The sequence below is a fragment of the Archocentrus centrarchus genome, chromosome 21 (genome assembly GCF_007364275.1).
Source record: "Archocentrus centrarchus isolate MPI-CPG fArcCen1 chromosome 21, fArcCen1, whole genome shotgun sequence".
Classification (NCBI taxonomy): Eukaryota; Metazoa; Chordata; class Actinopteri; order Cichliformes; family Cichlidae; genus Archocentrus; species Archocentrus centrarchus.
The window spans coordinates 4,599,472-4,622,465 of NC_044366.1; the positions used below are offsets into that span (position 1 = coordinate 4,599,472).

The following is a 22,994-nucleotide window of genomic DNA, read 5'->3' on the forward strand; positions in this document are numbered from 1 at the left end:
TTTGGCTTTCAGATGTGAACTTTGGGCAATTTCAAAATAACGAGGTCAGGATATTTTCTATAAACATGTTTACAGTCCGCTACAAAAAAAAAAGTAGTTTCTATGTAAAATTTCCTCCTCCTTGGATACTGGTACAGTTTAAAAGTTTAATTAGGGGTGTAGCTGCTTTGATTGACTGGACCTCCAACATGTTAGTCCTTTTGGTGCCTCTGGAGCATTTTAATGCAATTATCTGAGAAATACTGCTGCTTCTTTTATTCATTTGGTATTCAGAATGTAACTGGTCAGTTTATGGATCCACCATGGAGATCAAGCTTTTAACTTTTAACTAATGTTGAAGCTTCAAAATGTGGAGTGGTTACAGCCATCATTTATGTACAGTCTATGTATTGGGACAAGCTGAATATTTTTCTGGCACATTAACCTAATTATAGTTTGGGTACCTTAAAATGTTTTGGGAACTTTCAGCCTCTGTGTGCAAAGAAATGTTTAACAATGAGTTAAAGACCTCTTCTTCTTCCAAAGGCTGAAACCAGACTGGGTTTAAACCTGCAGTAACAGATGTTTTGGGCATTTGATATGAGCAGAAACAACACTGAAATGTTTTATGCCGATGTTGCAAAATGGTTTATGATTGACCAATGTCTTGTTTTGGCTCTAGTTTTTGGTCTCCACTAAATTTTACATTAATATTGGAGAGATTAGATGTTAATGGGGCTGCTAATGATGTCTGTATATAGTGCCAAATCACAACAAACGGGGCTTTATAATCACATCAAGGGGCTTTATATTGTAAGTTAAAGAACCTTCAGTAATTCCAGAGAAAAGAGTAAAAAGAGGTGAATAAGAAGAAACACTCAGTGCATCATGGGAACCCCCCCAGCAGCCTAGGCCTATTGCAGCATAACTAAGGGAGGGTTCAGGGTCACCTGATCCAGCCCTAACTATAAGCTTTATAGTAAAGGAAAATTTTAAGCCTAATCTTAAAAATAGAGAGGGTGTCTGTCTCCTGAATCCAAGCTGGGAGCTGGTTCCACAGAAGAGGGGCCTGAAAGCTGAAGGCTCTGCCTCCCATTCTACTCTTAAGTATCCTAGGAACCACAAGTAAGCCAGCAGTCTGAGAGAGAAGTGCTCTATTGGGGTGATATGGTACTATGAGGTCTTTGAGATAAGATGGGGCCTGATTATTTAAAACCTTGTATGAGGAAAAGAATTTCAATTTCAATTGTAGATTTACTAGGGAGCCAATGAAGAGAAGCCAATATGGGAGAAATCTGCTCTCTCTTTCTAGTCCCTGTCAGTACTCTAGCTGCAGCATTTTGAATCAGCTGAAGGCTTTTCAGGGAGCTTTTAGGACAGCCTGATAATAATGAATTACAATAGTCCACCCTAGAAGTAATAAATGCATGAATGAGCTTTTCAGCATCACTCTGAGAAAGGATGTTTCTAATTTTAGAAATATTGCGCAAATGTAAAAAAAACGTTCCTACATATTTGTTTAATATGTGCATTGAAGGACATATCCTGGTCAAAAATGACTCCAAGATTTCTCACAGTGTTACTGGAGGCCAAAGTAATGCCATCCAGAGTAAGTATCTGGTTTGACACCATGTTTCTAAGATTTGTGGGGCCGAGTACAAGAACTTCAGTTTGATCTGAATTTAGAAGCAGGAAATTAGAGGTCATCCAGGCCTTAATGTCTTTAAGACATTCCTGCAGTTTAATTAATTGATGTGTGTCATCTGGCTTCATTGATAGGTAAAGCTGAGTATCATCTGCATAACAATGAAAATTGATGCAACGCTTTCTAATAATACTGCCTAAGGGAAGCATGTATAATGTAAATAGAATTGGTCCTAGCACAGAACCCTGTGGAACTCCATAATTAACCTTAGTGTGTGAAGAAGACTCCCCATTTACATGAACACATTGGAGTCTATGAGATAAATATGATTCAAACCACTGCAGTGCAGTACCTTTAATACTTATGGCATGGTCTAATCTCTGTAATAAAATGTTATGGTCAACAGTATCAAAAGCTGCACTGAGGTCCAACAAGACAAGAACAGAGATGAGTCCACTGTCAGAGGCTGTAAGAAGATCATTTGTAACCTTCACTAATGCTGTTTCTGTACTGTGATGAATTCTGAAACCTGACTGAAACTCTTCAAATAAACCGTTCCTCTGCAGCTGATCAGTTAGCTGTTTTACAACTACTCTTTCAAGAGTCTTTGAGAGAAAAGGAAGGTTGGAGATTGGCCTATAATTAGCTAAGACAGCTGGGTCAGTGATGGCTTTTTAAGTAGCGGTTTAATTACAGCCACCTTGAAGGCCTGTGGTACACAGCCAACTAATAAAGACTGATTGATCATTTTTAAGATTGAAGCATCAATAATTGGAAAGACTTCTTTGAACAGTCTAGTAGGAATGGGATCTAATAAACATGTTGCTGGTTTGGAGGAAGTAACTACTGAAGTTAACTCTGAAAGATCAACTGAAGTGAAAGAGTCTAAACAAATACCAGCAGTGCTGAAAGCATTTGAACATAAAGATAAATCTTTGAGATGGTTTTGAATATTTTTTTCTGTACTGGTTAAAATTTTATTTGTAAAGAAATCCATGAAGTCACTACTAGTTAAAGTGAAAGGAATTCTCGGCTCTACAGAGCTCTGACTCTTTGTCAGCCTGGCTACAGTGCTGAAAACACACCTGGGGTTGTTCTTATTTTCTTCAATGAATGATGAATAGTAAGATGTCCTAGCTTTACGGAGGGCTTTTTTATAGAGCAACAAACTCTTTTTCCAGGCTAAATGACCATCTTTTAAATGAGTGAGACGCCATTCCCTCTCCAGCTTACGGGTTACCTGCTTTACTTTGTGAGTTATACCACAGCATCACAATAACAAAAAAAGTTGCAGGGCATGAAACCAAAACAGCAAGCAGCCTCTGTGGAACAACGCAGTATGAAGAAACAAACTGTTATATAATCGTTATGGAAACACTTAAGTGATTACCGTAAAAAGCCCAGCACTGTTTGTTGGGAATAAAGTGAACCAACTGGTTGGTTGGGAGTGTGGGGGTGTAAAGTATGTTTTACGGTGAAGTCTTCCTGGTAGTGGCCCCGATTTACCAGCAGAGAGTAATAAAGGGACTTTCCCTTCACTGAGACAGACAATGTGACAAACCTGCTCCTGCATGCAGGCGCTGGAGAGAATACGCCGCTCTTCCCTGAGGCAGGTGGAGATGACTTTGGCCATGACAACAGGATTGGTGGCATATTTCACCTGGAGGGATGCAAACAGAGAATATTTCATTTATAAAAACCCCTCAAGGAAAAATCTTCCCATTGATGAGTCCCTGATGACGTAATAATTTGTGTATGTAGGCTATGAAACCAACCACAGCATGATTAATCCTCCCACAGTGTCGACTTATCTGTGAAGAAGGAAATTAAATAAAGTCCCTGACAGGGAGAATTGTGGCAAAACACCATTTTCACTGGAAGTCTTTTAATTCAAGAACAAAAGAATGAAGTTTAACCAGACACTAAAGAACAGCAGCAGAGTAAATGAGTTCAAAGGTGCAGGCAGATGTTGAGAGTGCAAACAGGTATTTCTCTTTAGGGATTTCACCTTTAACTGCAACATTTATTTAATCAAAAAACAAATTGAGAGTGTGATCCTCATTTATAACCACTTACAAGCAGCATAATCAAAATAGTAATTATATCACTTGCAGCAGGAGGTAAAAAAGGAAGTAACCATGCCAAATCTTGATAATCTTGCCAGGTAAACAACTGTGTTATGTAGTGACTGAATCTTTAAAAATTGAAAATTAAATAGACACAGGAGAATCAATAGAAAAAAAATGCTTTATATATAAATAAATAAATCTGTTTCTACAAGCTGTTAATGACATCTATATATATATATATATCCACTGAAGCATTTATTTGTTTTGTGTGTTATTGTTTTTATTTCAGCAGTTTTGATCTTCCATAAAAAGAAAGCAAGCCTTTCTTTATTTTTGATTTTGGCGCTTTTGGACCTCCATACCCTCCTGTACCTTTTAAACTCCATTCTCAGACCATATAAGGCTAATATATACAGCAGCCTAAACTTTCCCTCAGCTGCACATCTGCCTCTAAATGCTTAGCGAGAAAAGTACGAAAAGTTCTTCTGTAGGAAGAGGGAAACTTTCTGTCTCGCCTTCACGTGTGAGTAATTTTTCATCACTGCAGACGACAGATTGAGGATGCACAAACGCACAAACACCTACACGCTCAGTCTTATGACAGCAGCAGTGATGCACTGGCATCCTTTCAGTGTGTACAGGGTTTGCCAGGTTGACCTACATTATTCAGCAAAAATTCACTCTGCAGGTTCTTTACCAGCCACATCCAACACTCCTGACATTTTCTCTCAGATCAGGTCGGATCAAAAATGTGCGCCCACCATCACGAGGGGTTTCCCCGCAAAGAAAGACCCAGCATGAAGAGAGATTCAAACATGAGCTAAAATCTCTCCTATGTTACGTGAACGCATAACAACAATAACAACAAGCCGCAAACACCCTCGAGTATCGCACAAGAGTAGCTGCTTCCTCTGAGAAGTGTTGACACATATCACACACACACATTGACAGGAAGCAGCGGTATGAGCTCCGTGGGTTCGTTCTGCAAACGACATCACTCTTTTTTCCAGAATAAAAGCGAGTGCTGACCACAACCGAGGAGCTCCTCGGAAAGAATCTACATCCTCAAAGGGTTCATCGAGAGAGAAATTAACTTTGAGCATTTACAGATAATCATGCTGCATTAAGAATAGACTTAATGCAGCATATGAAAGGTCATAACTGCATCCTCTTTACTGATTCCATCTGACATTTGAATGAAACAGTAGCAGTAAAAACAGGAGCTGCAACTTTGAGGCATCACACAAAGAGAAAACTGCACATTTACAGCGAATCCCAACTCGAGAGTACGGCGATTATATTTTACTTCCCTTTCACCTTGGGCACATGTCCACAGCATGTGGCTACTTCTCCTTATTGTGGACATTTCAAACACAATAAATGGCAGCCTTTTGCAGACAGATCAGCCAGTTCACGGCTGAATGGTTTCTCTCTTGTTCAGTTTTACTTGAAGCATGTGGATAAAAGTGCACATTATGATTGTATTCATTTTAATTGTATCAAGTCATGCATAAATGAATATGGTTGGCACGAACTGACTCACGACACCAAAAAAAAAAAACAAGAAACCACAGACAGAGTAGCGCCATAACCTACAGGTACTGAACAAATAATCCTACTTGCCTTCTTTTCAAAGCTTTACAGACAAAGCTCAGAAACACCAAAATTTTCTAAATAAATTATTATTCTCTTACTATTCAGGACTAAAACAGCTTCTGGACTTTTAATCACCATCTCATTAAATATTGAAGTTCTAAATTCATCATAATAAAGTTTAGTTTATTATGAACTTCACATAATTCACAGGAGTCCTCCTCAACTTTTTAATTTCTTCAAACTTCATGGACTCCTGCTGAAGCTGTGCAACAATGGACCTCAGATTTGAATTAATAATTCTGGCTTCAACAAAATGTCTTTTCAACCATTTTTCTTCAAATTCATCGCGTTGCTTTATTCAAATTATAGTCACACTGCATGAAAAATTATCAACATACATACACTTCCTCAAAAACATTTTGGAGATCTGCAGCCTTCGCAGAATTTTGTGATTTATGTGAAACTATCAGACTGATCGAGATTATCGATTTGCTTCAGTCTGCACGCCAGAAACATGGGTCTGATTTTAGATGCACAGCAGCTGTGCCTTCAGTTTGAAGAACACGCTCTATTCGCTTCATTGACTTGACCATTGGAAAGCGTCCCATTTCTCTGCCTCGAGTTTGCTTTCCATCCACCTGCACTATGAAGCTCTGTCCAATCAGTTGTTCAGCATCTGTCTTCAAAATCTGTCTATAAGCCTTTACTTTTCACAATTCATCCAGCAATCGCATCGTCAATAAACACCAGTGAGCCAGGTCCACTGGCAGCCATGCTGTAGCATTACCGCCACCATGTTTGACAGATGATGATGTGGTGTGCTTTGGCTCATGAGCTCTTTCTCTCCTTCTCCAAACTTTTCTCTTCCCATCATTCAAGTACAGGTTTATCTTAGTTTTAAAGGATTTTTTTTTTCAGGATTGTGGAGGTTATTTTAGATATTTTCTGTCTCATTTCACCCGGCCTTCCTTGGTTTGCCACAGTAGGCCTCACCCGGACAGGATACTGCTCATCACTCAAATGTCTAATTCATTTTTGAGACTCTAAAATGGTTTAACAACTAAACTGTTCATGCTAATCTTTTGTTAAACCTGTTGATTAAAGCTTAAAGCCTGCACTTTGATCACAGTGGTGTACGGAGGCACAAATGTCCAAAAATACATAAATGGTCCTGGTCATGCAACAAATACTCAACACATCCCTAGATCAGTTTTCTATAATGTGCCCCTGTTAAAAAGATATTTTTGAATTCTTATTTTTCATTCTTTCCCCCAGTTTTGACAGTTTTAATCCTCAATGAATAACAATAATGATAATAATAAATAACAATCACAAATGATATAAATTAACAAATTGTGTCCATTTACTTTTGGCAGTTTTGCTCTGCCATAAATAATATTAAACAATACATAAATCAATATTCATTGAAGAATATTATTTTTTATATTTTCTTTGATGCCATTTTGTGCATAATATTTTGTATTTACTTATTTATAATCTTTTTTTGGGGAGCATTTACGATCCTCCATATAAATACCAGTAAATAGTCATGTTTCCCTCTAATCTGAAACCCTTTTGTTTGTCATCTTTTTGTCATTACTTTATGCCAGACAGTCTCATTCACTGCTGTGTAAACATGTCTGATCTGTGAAGCGTTAAACGCACATGTGGATTGTTTATCCTTTTCCAATCAATTCAATTTTATTTATATAGCGCCAAATCACAACAGTCACCTCAAGGTGCTTTATATTGTAAGGTAAAGACCCTACAGTAATTACACAGAAAACCCAACAGTCAAAATGACCCCTATGAGCAAGCACTTGGTGAGAGTGGGAAGGAAAAACTCCCTTTTAACAGGAAGAAACCTCCAGCAGAGCCAGGCTCAGGGAGGGGCAGTCATCTGCTGTGATCGGTTGGAGGTGAGGGAAGAGAGACAGGACAAAAGACACACTGTGGAAGAGAGCCAGAGATTAATAACTAATGATTAGATGCAGAGTGGGGTATAAACAGACTAAAAGTGGTGAATGATAAAGAAACATTCAGGGAACCCCCCAACATACCATCACGTCTGCGTGAAATCCCACCTGTGCTCGGTGTAATATGTGTCAGTAAAACTGTGTAAGGAGAACACAAACACACTTACACGTACTAGAAAGAAGCCTTGGCACACAGCTGCAGTGTAAACAGACACTTCCTCTGTTTACACTGCAGCTGTGTGCCCTGGCTGCTTTCTAATATGGGGCACATTAGGGTGAAAGTTGTTTTTGTCATCTGTGGAGCGCTCAGTGAGGATATCGTGATAAAATGAACTCTCAGCTTTTAAGGTTTTTGCAGGTTATGAGTGTGTCACAGCTACAGTAAAGACTCTCCTAGAAAACAGGAAGTCTAACAAATGTTTGTGTTACAAAGGCAGATGTTGAGGTCCCTGCTGAGAAATGAGGTTTTTTGGGGGGAAAGGGGAACTCACCTGCAGCTGCTGCTGAATGATTTTCATGTTGTGTCGCTGCAGGAAGTTCTGCTCCTGCGAGCGCACCCTCTCCAGCTGGGACAGCAGGTTGGTGAAGAGCACCCCAGCCATCGACTCGTCGTTCACCGCTGTGTCCCTGCAAGCAGACAGAGTCACACAGTGAGGAGATTCAGACCAACAAAAACCTGTCAAGAAGACAGGAGTCACCAGTGCCATGCTCAAGAGACAAAAATAAGTGTTTTCACTTAGGACCTTTTGAGAATGATAATTATTTAGGAAGTCCTGACAATAATGAACGGAAACCTGATGTTTATGTATCTGCTGCCTGTGTGATCCTTTTATATGCAAAGGAAACATCCATCCATCCATCCTCTTCCACTTATCCTTTTCAGGGTCGCGGGGAGACTCAGCAACTAAAAAATAAATCTAGTGCCAAACTACAGTTCCTCTGATGGCCACTGCAGCCTGACTCCAAGAGCAGGACTGCCTCTTTAGGTCACCTCTGTATCCAAGAGGTACATGACCGGCCCAAATGACACCAAAGCTGCTGCTTGTGCTGGCAGATGTGACATCACTTTGACATACGATACTGTTTGCCAGACGGAGAACAGAGAGCATTATGGAGCCCTTAGAGTGCCATGTTAAAAACATAGACTGTATATATATGATGGATGTAGCACCATGACAACACCCATCTGTTTCTGATAGCTGATTTTTTTTTTAACCTTAACCCAAAAAACTGTTTATTTGTTTGTTTGGTTTTTACCATGCTTGGATTAAGCGAACTACACTGTCTGTGAGCATGCACCATTTCGCACTGTCCTTTTCGTACGCTGTCTGTCAATTAAATGCTCCAGTGATGGTGGACTGTCGGGAACCTGAAGACGAAGACGGCCCACCGGTTGTAGTTTTTTCCATGATTGTGCTTCGGGTGCAGGTGCAAGTTGGTTGTATTGCTGCTCTTAGTTGCTACCGTTTTATGACAAATGCGACATACCGGCTCGCAAAGGTTCAGCGGTTCGCCTCGGTCATTTGGTTTAAATCCGAAGTGCTCCCACACTGTTGCTGTTGCATTCGACTTTGGAACCAATTTAATTTCTCCCCCAGTATCAAATAGCGTTTCTTTAGTTTGCTAACTCTTCACGGGGCTCTAATGCTGCAGACATACAAGACGATGTGCCGCGGCTGGCTACCTGACGCGATAGTTTACTCCCCACTTACGCTAAGAAAATGAGAAAGGGAAGGGTCAGTGGAGAGCCCCAGAGCTCAGCCTTTTGCCATCCAGTGTCTTCAGTAGAAAGCAAGAGAGACAGGAAGAAACAATAAAGCCGATAAATAAAACTTGTCAACCTCATTTTAAGTTATCATGTGATTAATTGATTTATTGTTTATCGCGACAGGCCTACACCTATCTATTTTTATTTAGCTGGAAAACACTGAATGCATCACTTGTAGAGTCGCTATTTGTTCTTCTGTTCTTGCTCTTGTGTTTTTACTATATTTTGTTGTTATTGCATATTGAGAGGACAGAAATTACTTGAATAAACACTGTTAAAAAATAAATAAATAAAAAATTTGGGAAAGCTGTGTTTAATTTTCTTTACTTACTTTAATTTGGACCAGCAGGCCCAGCCCAGGTTCCCGTCCCTGACCTGGTCCTTTCCACTGTGTTTGTGTTTGTGATAAGAATGGGACAGGATGTGCTGTGCAGCACACACCGCCCAAGAAGCCTGTGTTTGAATTTGGTGAATGAAATTTTAGTAGTTTATCAGTCTGTTCCTTAGCATTAATTATGAAGAATCTATGTGTGCAGGCCCGTACAGGTCATGAATACAACTCGCTAACAGAACTAGGTAATAACTTAGCCCTCCACCTTCTTGTCCAAATACGGTCACTTGTGGCTCCAGAAGCTAATGTGTGATGTCATGATGGCTATGTCCATCTTTCACGTACAGTCTATGATCCCATTTCAAAACGACTGTGCAAATACAGAAACATTTAAAGCAGCATTAGCTGGCTTCTGACCATCAGGGGACAGCAAAAAAAAAAAACACAAAACAAACAAACAAACAAACAAAAAAAACAGGTTACCCTGGTTCTGCTTTCAGGGTTTTGGGGTTTTTGTGTTTGAGTTCATGCTTATGATTTTGTCTTTCCTGTTTTGTTTGTGATTATTGTTAGGCTGAGTTTATGATTCCTGCTTCATTTCTTTGTTTTTTTTAAGTTGACTCTGAGTCTTAGCTCAGTGAGTCTTGGTTTCCTGTGTTTTCTGTATTCTAACTGATGAGTCTTAGTTTAGGTTCATGTGTGTTATTATCATCATTGTTGTTGCTGTTGTTAGTCTCACTCATGTTTGTGTCTCCCTCTGTGCTCCTTTGGCCCTGACCTGTTCTCAGTTACTTTCACCTGTGTCGATCTTCACCTGTTTGTTCTCAGTGTCTTTACAAAACAGTGAAAGCTGCTGATGTTTTTGATACATTTCTTGGACTTTTTATAGTAATTTTTTCTGGAAGGCAAAGGCTTGTAGTGTCAGGCAAACATGCCATTTCAATAAGAAATGAGAGAGCTGTCAGCCAGACAGGCTTTCTCAGATCTGCCTGACATTGCTGAAAAATCATTCCTGAGCGCAAACCTAAACCTGCTGAGACTGAAAAGTAAAAGAACATAAAGGAAGTTTCAGCACTCACTTTCCTTTCAGCTGAAAACAAACACTCTTTAGCTGCTAAATCGTTTCTGACTTCGCTGCTTGATGAAAGAAGCTGCAGCTACAATGGGTTTTTCACTGGAAACAGCCTCCTGTAGCAAATGAGGTTAGGGGGTAACGTAACGCTGACGTAAAGCTGAGGGCTGCAAAACCAAGAAGCCATGGCTTCGACCCTTCAGCTTCAACTGAACCACAATATAAACTCAGCGATTTCAATCCAGCCTTGTTCACGGTTTTATGCACAGGTTTTTATGTTTATGTTTACACAAACCTTCACTGAGCTTTAGAGGATGCCTGGATTAAGACCTACTTTTCTGGATTATAATTTAAAGTGCCTTCCTATGTCTTTTTTAACTGTATTATATATATATATATATATATATATATATATATATATATTATGTATATATGTATTATATTATGTTATTATATATATATATATATATATATATATATATATATATATATATATATATATATATATATATATATATATATATATATATATATATATATATATATATCCTTTCCCATGTATTTATTTGGCCTATCAAAACCAGGCTCACAACATAAATATATTTTTTAAGTACCTGAAACTCTGAAGTAAACCTTAACAAATATTTTATACATTTAAGCCATTTAAGCCTTTGTGTATTTTATTTGATGTATTTTATATATATATATATATATATATATATATATATATATATATATATATATATATATATATATATATATATATATATATATGAAGCTGATAACTCTACATGGCTGAATCAAGGGTTTGTTTTGTACCTACGTTACAAAAAACTTAAACTAATGCTGAAAATAAAAAAAACCCCACCTATTGGAAATTAACTGACATTTACCTAAACTGAAGAGAAAAATCAAAGTGAATAAATGGATCATTCTACTTTAATATATGAAGAAAAACATGAATATTATTTGTGGAGCATTTAATTGCATAATTGTTTATGTACAGAGTCATTTGTGTATATGTTTATTTTAATTTTTGCAGCCTCGAACCTCCATACCATGTGGTCTTTTCGTCTATGATAACCGCTGCCTTTTATGTAATGCAGACGTTTCTACACTTTTTCGAACACATTTGAGGACTCACCAGTCCTGAGACTCGATCCAGGTGGCCAGCCCCTGCCTGATGTCCATAGGAAAATTGTCGTCATACAGGTAATCCACCTGTTCCAGGAGTCTGATCTCCAGCTGCTGAATCTGCTTCCACTGGCTCATGATGCTGTGCCTTCGGAGACCAAGCGATGCACACACCCGTTATCACCAAAGAGGGCTTTGAAGACATAAAATGAATGTTAAATATGATCTAAAATAACAGCTTATTAATTATCTTTAATTATTTGACAGTCTCTCGCCGTTTGTCCTCATGTTTGTTACCTGAGATGTTTCCAGGCTGCCTTCCCGTCAGCCTTCATCGACCATGTGCACTTGTTTCCCTCTCTCTGACTTTCGTTTTTTATACGTGCCTCTCAGATCAGGAAGCGACCTCGTTTCCCCTCAGAGGCGGCTCTCAGGTACTCAGCCCCCCCCCCCCCCCCCCCCCCCCCCCCCATAGGGCCAATCATCAGGTTTAGCACGTGCAGTAGTGAGACAGGTAACGTGCATGTTATGACGAAATAGCTTAGAAATAGTTAGAGATGTTAGAGAAGTAGCCAAAGTTAGAAATTGAAATGCATTCATTTCACTTTAATACATTTAAATACATAAAGTTATATCAATTTTTCATCAGTTTTAAAGACCCAACTTTCATTCCTTTCATTATTTTTCTCTTTTAGTTCACTTCAGGTTTATTATGACTGCAGCCTGAGATGAAACAAGCCCAGCTGTTATATTTCAATAAAGAATTAAGTAGAAATGATCAAGTCTGAACTGAAAATTCAAGAGTTAACTCAAAGTGATGAATAACAAATAGGAAAAGGCAGCATAAATGTTTAAATAGATAAGTAATGATCAAAAATTAAATAAATGGTTGTACCAGTTTACGAAGTAAGGACAAACAAACCAAATTATTAGCTAAACATAATGGAGATACCATAAACCTTTATACAGCTTTTATACCATCATTTATGGAAAGTTGTTTGTGCCACATGAAATAAATAAAAAGTTCAAAATTTGAGTCATTATCTCTAAATTTAAAGTTGCATATCTGAAATTTTTGACTTTCTAAGCATCTCAAAATTTAGGGTTACTTCTGAATAAGTTGAAATTTTGATTTGTGTATCTTGAAATGTTGAATTTAATAGTCAAAATTTTAAAAACAACTTCCTTCAGTGGTAGAAGCAATCGTCCTTAGTTATTGGTTTAAATACAGTAACTAGCTTGCATGCTAAATAAAAGTTATAAATTATTTTTGATAAAGATATGGCTAGCTGATAAACTACTCGCTAACAATATGGACTGCCAGTTGTTAGCTGAACACAATTAACCATATACTGTAGCTAACTTTAGCTGTTCTTTTAGCTAACAATTTGAGCCGTAGCATTAATAAAATCATTTCCAAATCTTTATTAATAATCTAACAGTTTTAATCTTTAGCTAGGAACAATGAATAAATGATAAAATGCTGAAATACAGTAACTAGCTTCAACTGTGACTAAAAAGCTATAAATTATTTGTTAAAGGTGTGATGAGCAGTTAAATTGTTAGTTAACAGCATAATTTAAAAGCTATTAAACTAACAGCTGAAACTGTTAGTTAAACACAACTGACATGCCACAGACTGCAGATAATATAATTAAAAACAGGAGCTAGTTTAAATTATAAATAAAAATATGGAGACTTTGCTAAAAGTATGGTTAGCGGTTAAACTGTTCGCTAATAGCATAGATTAACCGTTGAAACTGTTGCTAACACGAAACCATTATTTTATCCTTTTTTGAAGGTTTTAGGTATTACTTAATGGATTTAATGACATTTGGTGAAAATTTCAAATTCAATTGTTAAAAAATTTGGAACATTTATAGATTTTGTTAAACATGTGACTAGTGGTTAAACTGTTAGCTAAGAGTATGGATTAACAGTTAAAATAACCTGGTGAAAGCATGGATAAAAAATGTCCAACAGTACAAAAATAAAAGTTAGAAACAAAAATAAACTTGTACTATTTTTGTGTATTTTATATGCTGGTCAATCCTGTCATTAGGACTGGCAAATGCCCCTGGATTTGAACCTTAAATATCTACTAACATCTGTAGTGATTAATAACTTTTAACTTAGATTAACTGTAGTTCTATATAGGGTTTAAGATGGACTATCATGGTTCTTTAGGCTATATCATAACAATGCAGGCAAATACCTAAAGAATAGAAAAAGACAACAAAGACATTAAAGTAGACAAATCTTAAGACAAACTGATAATCATAATAGTGAAACTGCAATAACAGTGATTCATATTTGTCCTGTTATAACTTAGTTGACCAGGTGACGACAGTGATATTTAAAAATCCTGGATTTATGGTTGACCATAAAGCACTGATCATGGCTGCAGAGAAAGAAGTGAAATATTTTGTTCTATTATGAGTCACTGGCCATGTTTAATATCCGGTGAAATACCTCTGAAAGCAGTAGAAGCAGTTACACACATTTCTTCCACACTTTAAAAGGTCAAATGTACTTTATTTATTACAAAAGACGGTAAATTATATATTACAGCAGCCAAATTAGGTTAGTGAGCCAGTTTAATTTGATTTTGGATGTGTTGAATTTGAGATAAGTCACATCATTATTACATAATATTTTTATATGAGTCAATTCTTATTTTAGTTTTTCCTTTTAGGACATTTGTTTGGTTGCACTCCATTCTGTATACACACATACTATTTCTATCCATTGCAAACGAAGGGGAACATTTAAATAAAAAAAAATAAATAAATAAAAAGTGAAATAAAAATAAAATTGCTCACTGAATAAAAATATCAATACGATACGGAGCATAATAAATACAAGGCGGCTGGAACTTATTCCAGCTGCCCTAAGCGCTGTGTGCACTTCTTGGACTAGCCCTCCCTTCCAGCAGGGGGCGCATGTAAAACGGAGGGGTGTCTAACGGCTGAATGTGTGACGGAACAGCGGTCAGAGTTCAGAGGTTAATCCGGGAAAAACATGGTTGAACACGGGGATATCCGCGTGGTTCACCGCGGCGGCAGTAAAATAAACTTCAGGGAGCCCGTCGTCACCCATGACTCTAGGTGAGTGTCTGCTTTAACCTGCTGGTCCGCGGGGTTGTTGTTAGCCGCAGAGCTGTTAGCGTCAGCTTTGGTGTGTCCGCGGCTGTTTTCAGGAGCGTGTCCGCGGCTCTCCGGCTCCGGCTGTGCACACAGAGCCGGAGCTGTTATGTGTGATGTGCCCGTGGCTCCTCGCGGCACTCTGGCTCTCTCCGCCGCGGGCCGCTCCTCAGACGTGTTTGTGTCGCTGCAGGTTCCTGCTGTGCGCCTCCGGAGAGGCCGTAAAGGTGTTCAGCACCTCCACAGAGGAGTGTATCCACGAGCTGCGGGGTCACACCGGGCTGGTGACAGGTGTGCTGCTCAGACCCTCCAACCACCTACAGGTACAGTCACCCCTCCACCCAAAAGAAGTTTTCACCCAAACACTCGCAGCTAGAAATCTGCACACAGAGAAGCTGCTGAAGCCGCTTTTTCTTGATGAATAACGTCTAATTATTCCGTACAGTTTGATTCACCTCCTGCTCTCAGATCTGTGTTTATCCCTCCTCTGCTGTTTGATCTACCTGGCTCATTATTCTTGCTGTTCAGGGCTCTGTACCAGACAGCAGGTTTAGCTACACCAACTTTTATCCTGAGATAAATTGTATTAAGAGCTTCCTGAATTCTTCATGGCACAGACTCAGCAAGCTGCTGGAAACAGTCCTCACAGATTTTGGTCCATGTTGGCAGGATCGCATCAGACACCTGCTGCAGATATGTCAGCTGCATCTATGATGAGAATCTCCTTTTCCACCATATCCCAAAGGAGCTCTGTTGGACTCTAGATCTGGTGACAGTGGCCATCTGAGATGGCTACACTGTTTCATGTTTATGCCAAGTTCGGACCAGAGGTGGCAAAAGTACAGCCATTCTTTACTTAAGTAGAAGTACAGACACTTTTTTTAAAAAAAAAAAATAGTCTGGTAAAATTTGAAGTACTGATTCAACTCCTTTATTCAAGTAAAAGTGAAAAAGTACAGGCTCTGAAATGTGCTCAAAGTAAGAAAGTAAAAGTAGCTCTTTGGGGAACATTTCTTTCTATTTTATCCAAAGCTAACTGAACCTCATAATGTAGTAATAAACAATGTTACTACATGAGAATACGAACTTTATTTCAATTTCAATTCTAATTCTGATGAATGCGCTCAGCTTGAACATGAGCAGGGTAAAAGAGAGAGAATTTGTGCATTGTAGAGGGTGACTCTGTCTCATCACCTAAACCAGGGATCCTCAAATCCAGGCCTCGAGGGCCGGTGTCCTGCAGATTTTAGATGTGTCTCTGCTTCAGCACACCTGAGTCAAATATAGAAGTCATTAGCAGGACTCTGGAGAACTTGACTGCATACTGAGGAGGTAATTCAGCTATTTGATTCAGGTGTGTTGGATCAGGGACACATCTAAAACCTGCAGGACACCGGCCCTCGAGGCCTGGATGTGAGGATCCCTGACCTAAAGAGAAAATGAGTATAGTCGGGGGTTACAGTGGGATTCAGCAGATGGGCAGACCCTACAAGCTTTCTTTCACAACTTGTACACAACCTTAACTCGAGGTGAATTTACTCAGACTTCAGCTGACTCTGATCAGGGTGCTGTTTTTTGTTTTTTGTTGCCTTGTTCAATTGTTTTTGCAGTCTGTATTTTTTTTCCTATTATTGTTGGTTATATTTTGAAAATCCCTATACAAATATGGCTTATATTTAAACCATTATGTATCACGCTGTGCTGCAGGTCTACTCTTCTTCAGTAGATGGCACTGTCAGACTTTGGGACTTCACAGATGGGATTCTCATTAAGGTCAGAGGTCAAGTCTTGTTGTTTCTCTCCAGTCTTTTTTGTCACTGTCGATCATCAAACTCCAGCTCCAACACACACTTTCCTGTTTCATCTCTTGTTTGTAAAAATGAAATGAAAGGTTTTATTTATTACAGACAGCCCACAGACAGTTAACCTGAACGTGACTCATTTGATCAGTCTGCAAACATGCAGATCCTCCTCCTCGTGACAGACAGCATGCGGTCGGATAATAAAGGAAACATGTTCCATCTTCTGTGTTTTGACCAAATAACTGAGCGTACTGGCCTGTAACAGATTCTCTGTAAAGAGAAGAAAAACCACAAGTGGACTTTCCAAGGAAAAAGCAGTTATTTCAGCTCGAGCAGCGTAAATTGACTATTGTGCGATAAAGTCAATGAAATTATATAAATGGATAGATAAATAAACAGTAGCTGCTTTAAAAGGCTGCCACTCAGCACAGTGCCAGGAAAAATAAAGAACATTTTAAAAAATAAGTGTGTCTGCAGGATTGAAATAAACTGCTAAATTTGCCGATTTCTGTGCTGTCGGGTGTGTTTTGCATAAGATTTGAAACATTTTCCGTGCCTGTCCTTGTGGCTGAAATGGTCAACTAATTACAAAATTTTTTTGTAACTTATATAAATGAACTGCTTATCTTCATAGTAGCTACAAAACATGTAAATTCAACAGGAAAAAGGTGTTTTATGATGAGGCTCGGGGATCCAGGCAGCAGGGATGAGTTTAAGAAAGAGTCCCTGTTTCTCAGAGGTGTGACAGCTGTGTGGTCTTTTCCAGACTTACGTCATTGGATACCCAGTCTACTCGATCTACGCCTCTGCCAACCACGAAAAGATCCTCTTTATTGTTATCCCCATGCAGAGTGACAAAAGAGCGGGTAAGTTTGACATCAGAGCGCCCTTTAGACTCATTTAGTAAAGTTTCTAGAGCGTAGAGTAGTCTTTGGTGTGGAACTGTTACGCCCCCGTCTGACGGTCAAGGAGCACAGCATTTAGAGTTTAACCACAGGTTTGTCAATGAGGTGGGATATTTATTTAGAATAACACAGAGGAGAGCTTTCTGCCCAAACAGGGCTGCTTCTTTGCTCCGAGTGACACATACTAAACCAAACTCCCCAGAAAAAGGCAGTTCACCCCTCCTGCTTTAGTGCTGTACATAATAAGTGACTCGATCTATTTACACAAACACTTAACATGAGAACAAACAAACTGCAGGCAAGTGAAACTCACAAACCGCATCGAGCAGGCCTAAGAGTCCAGCCGTGAGAAGGAAGTCTGCGGCCCCTCGCAGAAGCAGGGGGGTCATGCACTCTTACAAATACAGGAACAGGAAACGGCTGAGGCCAAAAGTCATGAGCTTGTAGTCTTCGTAAAGTTTATGGTTTAAACTCTGGAGATTCATAAATAGATGTTTGTAATTGTAGAGAAACATCTTGGGTCTTTTTAAAAAAAAGAAAAAAAAAATTTTTATGCCCAACATGTAGCAAGAGGAGCTTTTTCTTTACAGGCGAGTCTTCATGCGAGCACAGAGTGGCGACTGCTGGGGTGGGCTTTTATAAGATCGCTGCTCAAATTCAGTGGGGAATTCACAGGGAAACGTTCCGACGTGCCGCACACCATCGCGTGCTGTGACTTTAGTTTCGTATTGGCCTCCAGCATTAGGCGCGTGGTCTCACGTGCACTGACAAAGGAGCCAGAGCTAAAAAGTAAGATGGTCGTGTCCAATCTGGCTTTAAAAGCTGTGCTTGGAGTTCAGTTATGCTACCAGGGTATGGTTTCTGACACCTAAAGGATGAGTAGTTCTGCATTTATCTGCAGTTCAATTTTCACATCTAGAAATGGGTCGCCGTCTACACCATAGAGTCTGCACAGCATCCAGTCCATCGTGCAGAAAATCCAGAAACATGAGCACAACACCTATAAACACTTAAAATCTCAGATTTTTAAAAAATGGATAAAAAGTCACCATAGTGCAGAAAATTAAGTGTCTGGGAATGAAAATGTTCTGCAATCCTCTCATTAATGGAAACTATCGTCTTTTGTTTATTCTGATTTCAAGTCAATAAATGAACAATTAAAAAAGAAAAACTTGCCAGACAGATGCCTTCCGATGTGTTAAACCTCTCTGTGTTGAACGTTTTTGCTTGTTTTGGAATAGTTTCCATATTTAGGAGTCACAGGCCATCCTCAGCCCAGCTTTAATATGTGGGAAATGGACGGATGGTTTAGGGGTCACTGGGTAGGAGTGTGAAAAAGGCTGGTTTGACTGTGTGTGTTGTGTTTGCGTGTTTGCAGAACTGTTCCAGCTGGTTGCGGTCCATCTGCCAGAGAGCAGAGAACAGCTGGTGGAGACCCGAGAACTTTCTGCTGTGCTCAGCAACGTCAGCTCCAACCCAGCAGCCATCGCCTTCGGCAGAGGGGTACGCATACGCCGCCATAGCTGGCTGTGATGACCTTAATCTGATGGGAACATTAGCTTGAAAACTTAGACTAATTGAGGAAACAGTATTTTTAAGAGGGCAGTGCGTGCACACATCAGGAAAGGGGGCACATGTGCTTCCTTACACTAAAAATGTGGCCAGACATACTTTGGTGGCATGACCATGCTAAAAAAGACTGTGTGAAGAAGCAGAACTGTGTTATAAGCCTAATACTTCACCTTGTTGATCAGACAACAGTTCGAGTTTTACGTCAAACTGAATTGTTTAACCTTCACAGGGAGAATATCTCGCTTCAGTGAACGCCTTGGAGCTGGAGGTCTATTTCTTTAAGAAGCACAAGTCATTCAGGTGAGAGTGAAGATGGTATTTGGAGGTGACTTTTGAGAAGAAAGTACTTGAAAGATGTACATTATTTTAAAAAACAGTTTGAGAACTATTTAAACTATTTAAATTTAAAAACTTACCTTGTTGTTTTTGCTCTTTGGATCAATCGTGTTGCAGACAGCAGGAGTTAAGTTGGGCTCTGAATCATGTTGACTGACCTAACATCTGTCCTCATGTTGGTTATTAGGTTTCCCCTCAAAAAAGACAACAAGAAGGGCGGCAAGAACACGTTCACGTGCCTCGCCTGTCACCCAAAAGATGACTGCATCGCCACGGGACACGAAGACGGGAAGATCCGCCTGTGGTGAGGGAGCAAACGAGCACAGATTATTGATGATTTAGATCTTAAACGCCTGCTGCTCGCTTGTTGTTTTGTGTGTTCAAACTTTGACATTCCCGTTCATCCTTTCAGGAGAAACTTTAACCATAAGAAGGAGTACACATACTCCACCCTGCACTGGCACCACAGCGCCGTCAGCTCGCTGTGCTTCACTCCAGAAGGTATTCATGTCTGCCTAATCGTGTGATCATATTGTGCTGTGTGATTGTCTGTACCTATTTGACCTTTACTGACTAAAATGGAAATTTCTAGGTGAAGAGCCAGTCTGTTTATTGTAGTTATAGTAACATCAGTTCTAGGCTGCAGCCTTATTGATTACCCGGTGATACCAGCTTCAGATTGGCTGATCTATCATGTTGGTCATATTTTGCTGGAATATTAATTATATCTGTGCTTACCCAGGGGGTGACTAAAAGTGTTTGGATACAAATTTAGGGCAAGGCCTCCAAATTAGGGCAAAATAGTTTTGCAGAAGGTAATAAGATCTCTGCTGATGGGTTTCTGTTATGAAGTGGCACTAAAGTGATAGGATAACGTGGCCATCTCTGGTGGGAGGTATTTAAAAAAAGAGGAAGAGCAGTTAAGACTACCATGACCCACACAGACAGATATTAATATAGAGACTTTGAATAGTAAATTTAGACTTGAATATAGATTGCACTTTCATTAGTTACATGCTGAGCTTCAGTTATGGTTCGGTTCCTAAAAGCCACGTTATGTTTTGGTTTCTTGGAGACTTGACGTTTGGGTTTTGTGTTATCAGGGACCAACCTGCTGAGCGGAGGCGTGGAGTCGGTACTCGTCCAGTGGAGGTACAACCAAGAGAGCGAGCGGGACTTCCTGCCCCGCCTGGGCGCCGCCATCACGCACATCACCGTCTCGCCTGACGGAGCGTTATTCTGTACCTCACACAGCGACAACAGTAAGGAGTCTTAACCTGCAGAACTTGGTTCTTGTTCTAAAATCTAGTCCTGCACCTCTCAGTCTCACTAAATTGATTTAAGATCATTTTAAATTACGTGGTGTCTGCAGACGTTATGCCTCATTAGTTTAAGCTTATGTTTTGGATGGTTTTGTTTCTTTATCTCATATTTGTATGTTTATTTGGGGTATTTTGCTGTGTGTGTGTGTTAGTGGTCTGTGTACCATCTTCTGATGGAACTGCTGCCTATCATGCACGGAAAGAGATTTTTAATTCTGAACATTTATTGGTTTATTGAATGTAAAAAGAAAAAACTCAAATGAAATGCAGTCCAATGAACCGGGTGCAGCTGTAATAGATGCTGTCTCTGAACATTTTTTGAACTGCTTCTGAGATTTTCTTGTTAATTTAAAGATTTGTTTTATTTCCTTTTTTAGAGGTCACCATCATCCAGAGTTGTGTTAAAGTGTCTGCTGTCATTCAGGGTCTCGTCAAAGGTGAGTACAGACTGTAAAATGATGGTAAGCATGATGTATGGTCTCGTAAATAATACAAATATTTTACATTTCTAGGAAAACAAAAAAGCCTTTAATCCAGAAGTTGGTAAAATTTTTAAGCCAACACAGAATTAACTTGAACTAAGATCAAAAAATAATACAATATCATAGAAAAAGATGGCTCAGAAAGTAAAAAAACAAAACAAAACAAGGAGCTCAGTTAAATATAAAACAGAAAAAAGTGAGGTCAAATTGTAATCTCAGTATGAACAATGAGGAGCTTAAATATACAATAAATGCAGCTGTTGTGGTGTGAAGTGGCGCAGATTTCTGTATCTGTCAGGATCCATTAATTATCCACATCCGTTCACCACAGCCACACTCACTGTCAGCTGATGGAGGAATCCAAATAGAGTGTTGATTCAAACAGAAAGGGCAATGATGAATTGATACCACATTTGTGTCTGGTTGATATTTGCCTACACAGAGTGACGGATTATGGGTACACAACCTACACAGATGTCTTCCACGCAACCAGCAGCATGTAGCTTGAAGTGGATGATGCTGTGGGTAGATCGAATGGTTGAGTGGTTGAAAAGTGAGCTGGAACAGGAAAGGGAGCGACAGGTGAGGTCACCATGCAGTGAGAAACATGACAGAGCATCAAACCCAGCAGGAGAAGCGCAGTCAGTCACTGCAGGGCAAAGCTGTCACAGTTTTTAGCACTCAGGTTTCAGTCCTCCCCGCTGGCTGAAGGGCCAACAGCAAGAAGAGCTGTTTGTGATGCTGCCGTCTGGTGACGGTAAATGGCAGCAACGTGTACATGACGTCTGTAAAGGTGTGCGTAGGACAACGCACAACCACGTTTGAGCATTAATATGGACGCATTCCAACAGCTAGCAGTCCAGTGTTCAGGCCTGAAGAGTGTGTGGTTCATAGGTGGATCTTGGATACGCTGTATCAGAAAGGGGAAAAAGAAGCTCTGAGTAGGGGGGTCGGTTAACCTTCTTTTAACCTGTTTTCTTGTTCAGGAGACATCAGGACAGACTTGCTGGTGGACCCTCGCAGCAAAGCTCTGGTGCTAAACGGGAAACCAGGACATCTGCAGTTTTACTCGCTCCAAAGGGACAAACTGCTGTACAACGTAAGCTCTCAACAGGTCTCGCTCACTGAGTGGATTTGAAAGTGTAGAAGTAATACTGGGCTAAGATCGTCTGTTTCTCCCACAGCTGGACATCGTGCAGCAGGAGTACATTCATGAATCAGGCCTGCAGCAGTTTGAGGTGGTCAAAGCGGCGTTTGATGCCTCCGGCTCGTGGTTAGCAACAGTGGAAGAAAGAAATCAGAAAGCTGCTGAGCTGGAGTTGAACCTGAAGCTGTGGGCATTTGATGAGCAAACGCAGAGGTACAGATGTTACAGCTGTTTGTCTTTGGGCTGCAGCCTCAGTCGAGGTTTCTCTTTAATATGACGAAAGCAGTTTAACAATAACCAACTGCACCCGTGTTACGTGTAGTTTTGTGCTGAACACGACCATCTCGGCCCCCCACGACGCCCAGATTACCGCCGTGTGCTTTCGCCAGGCCGCCGACAGCCAGACCACCCTGCTGGTCTCCACCAGCAAAGATGGACACTTCAAAGCCTGGCAGCTCGCCGCTCCAGCCCACACAGAAGGTACAGACGGCGGGCAGCTGCCCGAAAGGTGTTTGTCTGACCACCTTATAATTCTCATATTAACTCTTTAAGTTTGAGTTTTCTGTCCTTTAGTGTCCACCTCAGATTTACTGTTCAAGAATTGTTTTAAGTTTTAAATTGAAAATATTATATACAAATATTATTTTTCAAATACATTAATAAGTAAAAATCTAAAATATGACATTAAATGAAAAGTAAAAATATGAAGAAAAAA

The 22,994-nt window shown here is 39.7% G+C and overlaps 2 protein-coding genes across 5 annotated transcripts in view; one reads left to right on the forward strand and one right to left on the reverse strand.

Annotated features, from left to right (window-relative positions):
* The window catches only part of LOC115800296 (signal transducer and activator of transcription 4), a 26,750-nt gene extending 14,746 nt beyond the window's left edge, over positions 1-12,004 (reverse strand). For 2 of the 3 annotated variants that reach the window (XM_030757554.1, XM_030757552.1), the window contains exons 1-4: positions 11,868-12,004; positions 11,581-11,763; positions 7,757-7,892; positions 3,186-3,284 (exon numbers count right to left, since the gene is read on the reverse strand). In XM_030757554.1, coding sequence (XP_030613414.1) covers positions 3,186-3,284; positions 7,757-7,892; positions 11,581-11,708 — 363 coding nt within the window. In that variant the 5' untranslated portion in view covers positions 11,709-11,763; positions 11,868-12,004. The remainder of the gene's footprint in view (positions 1-3,185; positions 3,285-7,756; positions 7,893-11,580; positions 11,764-11,867) is intronic. The other variant, XM_030757553.1, reaches the window with a different exon arrangement.
* wdr75 (WD repeat domain 75) overlaps positions 11,541-22,994 on the forward strand; it is a 22,437-nt gene continuing 10,983 nt past the window's right edge. The window contains exons 1-13 of one of the 2 annotated variants that reach the window (XM_030757551.1): positions 11,541-11,648; positions 14,907-15,036; positions 16,421-16,486; positions 17,282-17,381; positions 18,799-18,923; positions 19,222-19,292; positions 19,516-19,632; positions 19,741-19,829; positions 20,432-20,590; positions 21,028-21,087; positions 22,119-22,231; positions 22,317-22,492; positions 22,602-22,759. In XM_030757551.1, the coding sequence (XP_030613411.1) occupies positions 11,620-11,648; positions 14,907-15,036; positions 16,421-16,486; positions 17,282-17,381; positions 18,799-18,923; positions 19,222-19,292; positions 19,516-19,632; positions 19,741-19,829; positions 20,432-20,590; positions 21,028-21,087; positions 22,119-22,231; positions 22,317-22,492; positions 22,602-22,759 (1,393 nt within the window). In that variant the 5' untranslated portion in view covers positions 11,541-11,619. Of the gene's footprint in view, positions 11,649-14,495; positions 14,678-14,906; positions 15,037-16,420; positions 16,487-17,281; positions 17,382-18,798; positions 18,924-19,221; positions 19,293-19,515; positions 19,633-19,740; positions 19,830-20,431; positions 20,591-21,027; positions 21,088-22,118; positions 22,232-22,316; positions 22,493-22,601; positions 22,760-22,994 lie in introns of those variants that run through there. The other variant, XM_030757550.1, reaches the window with a different exon arrangement.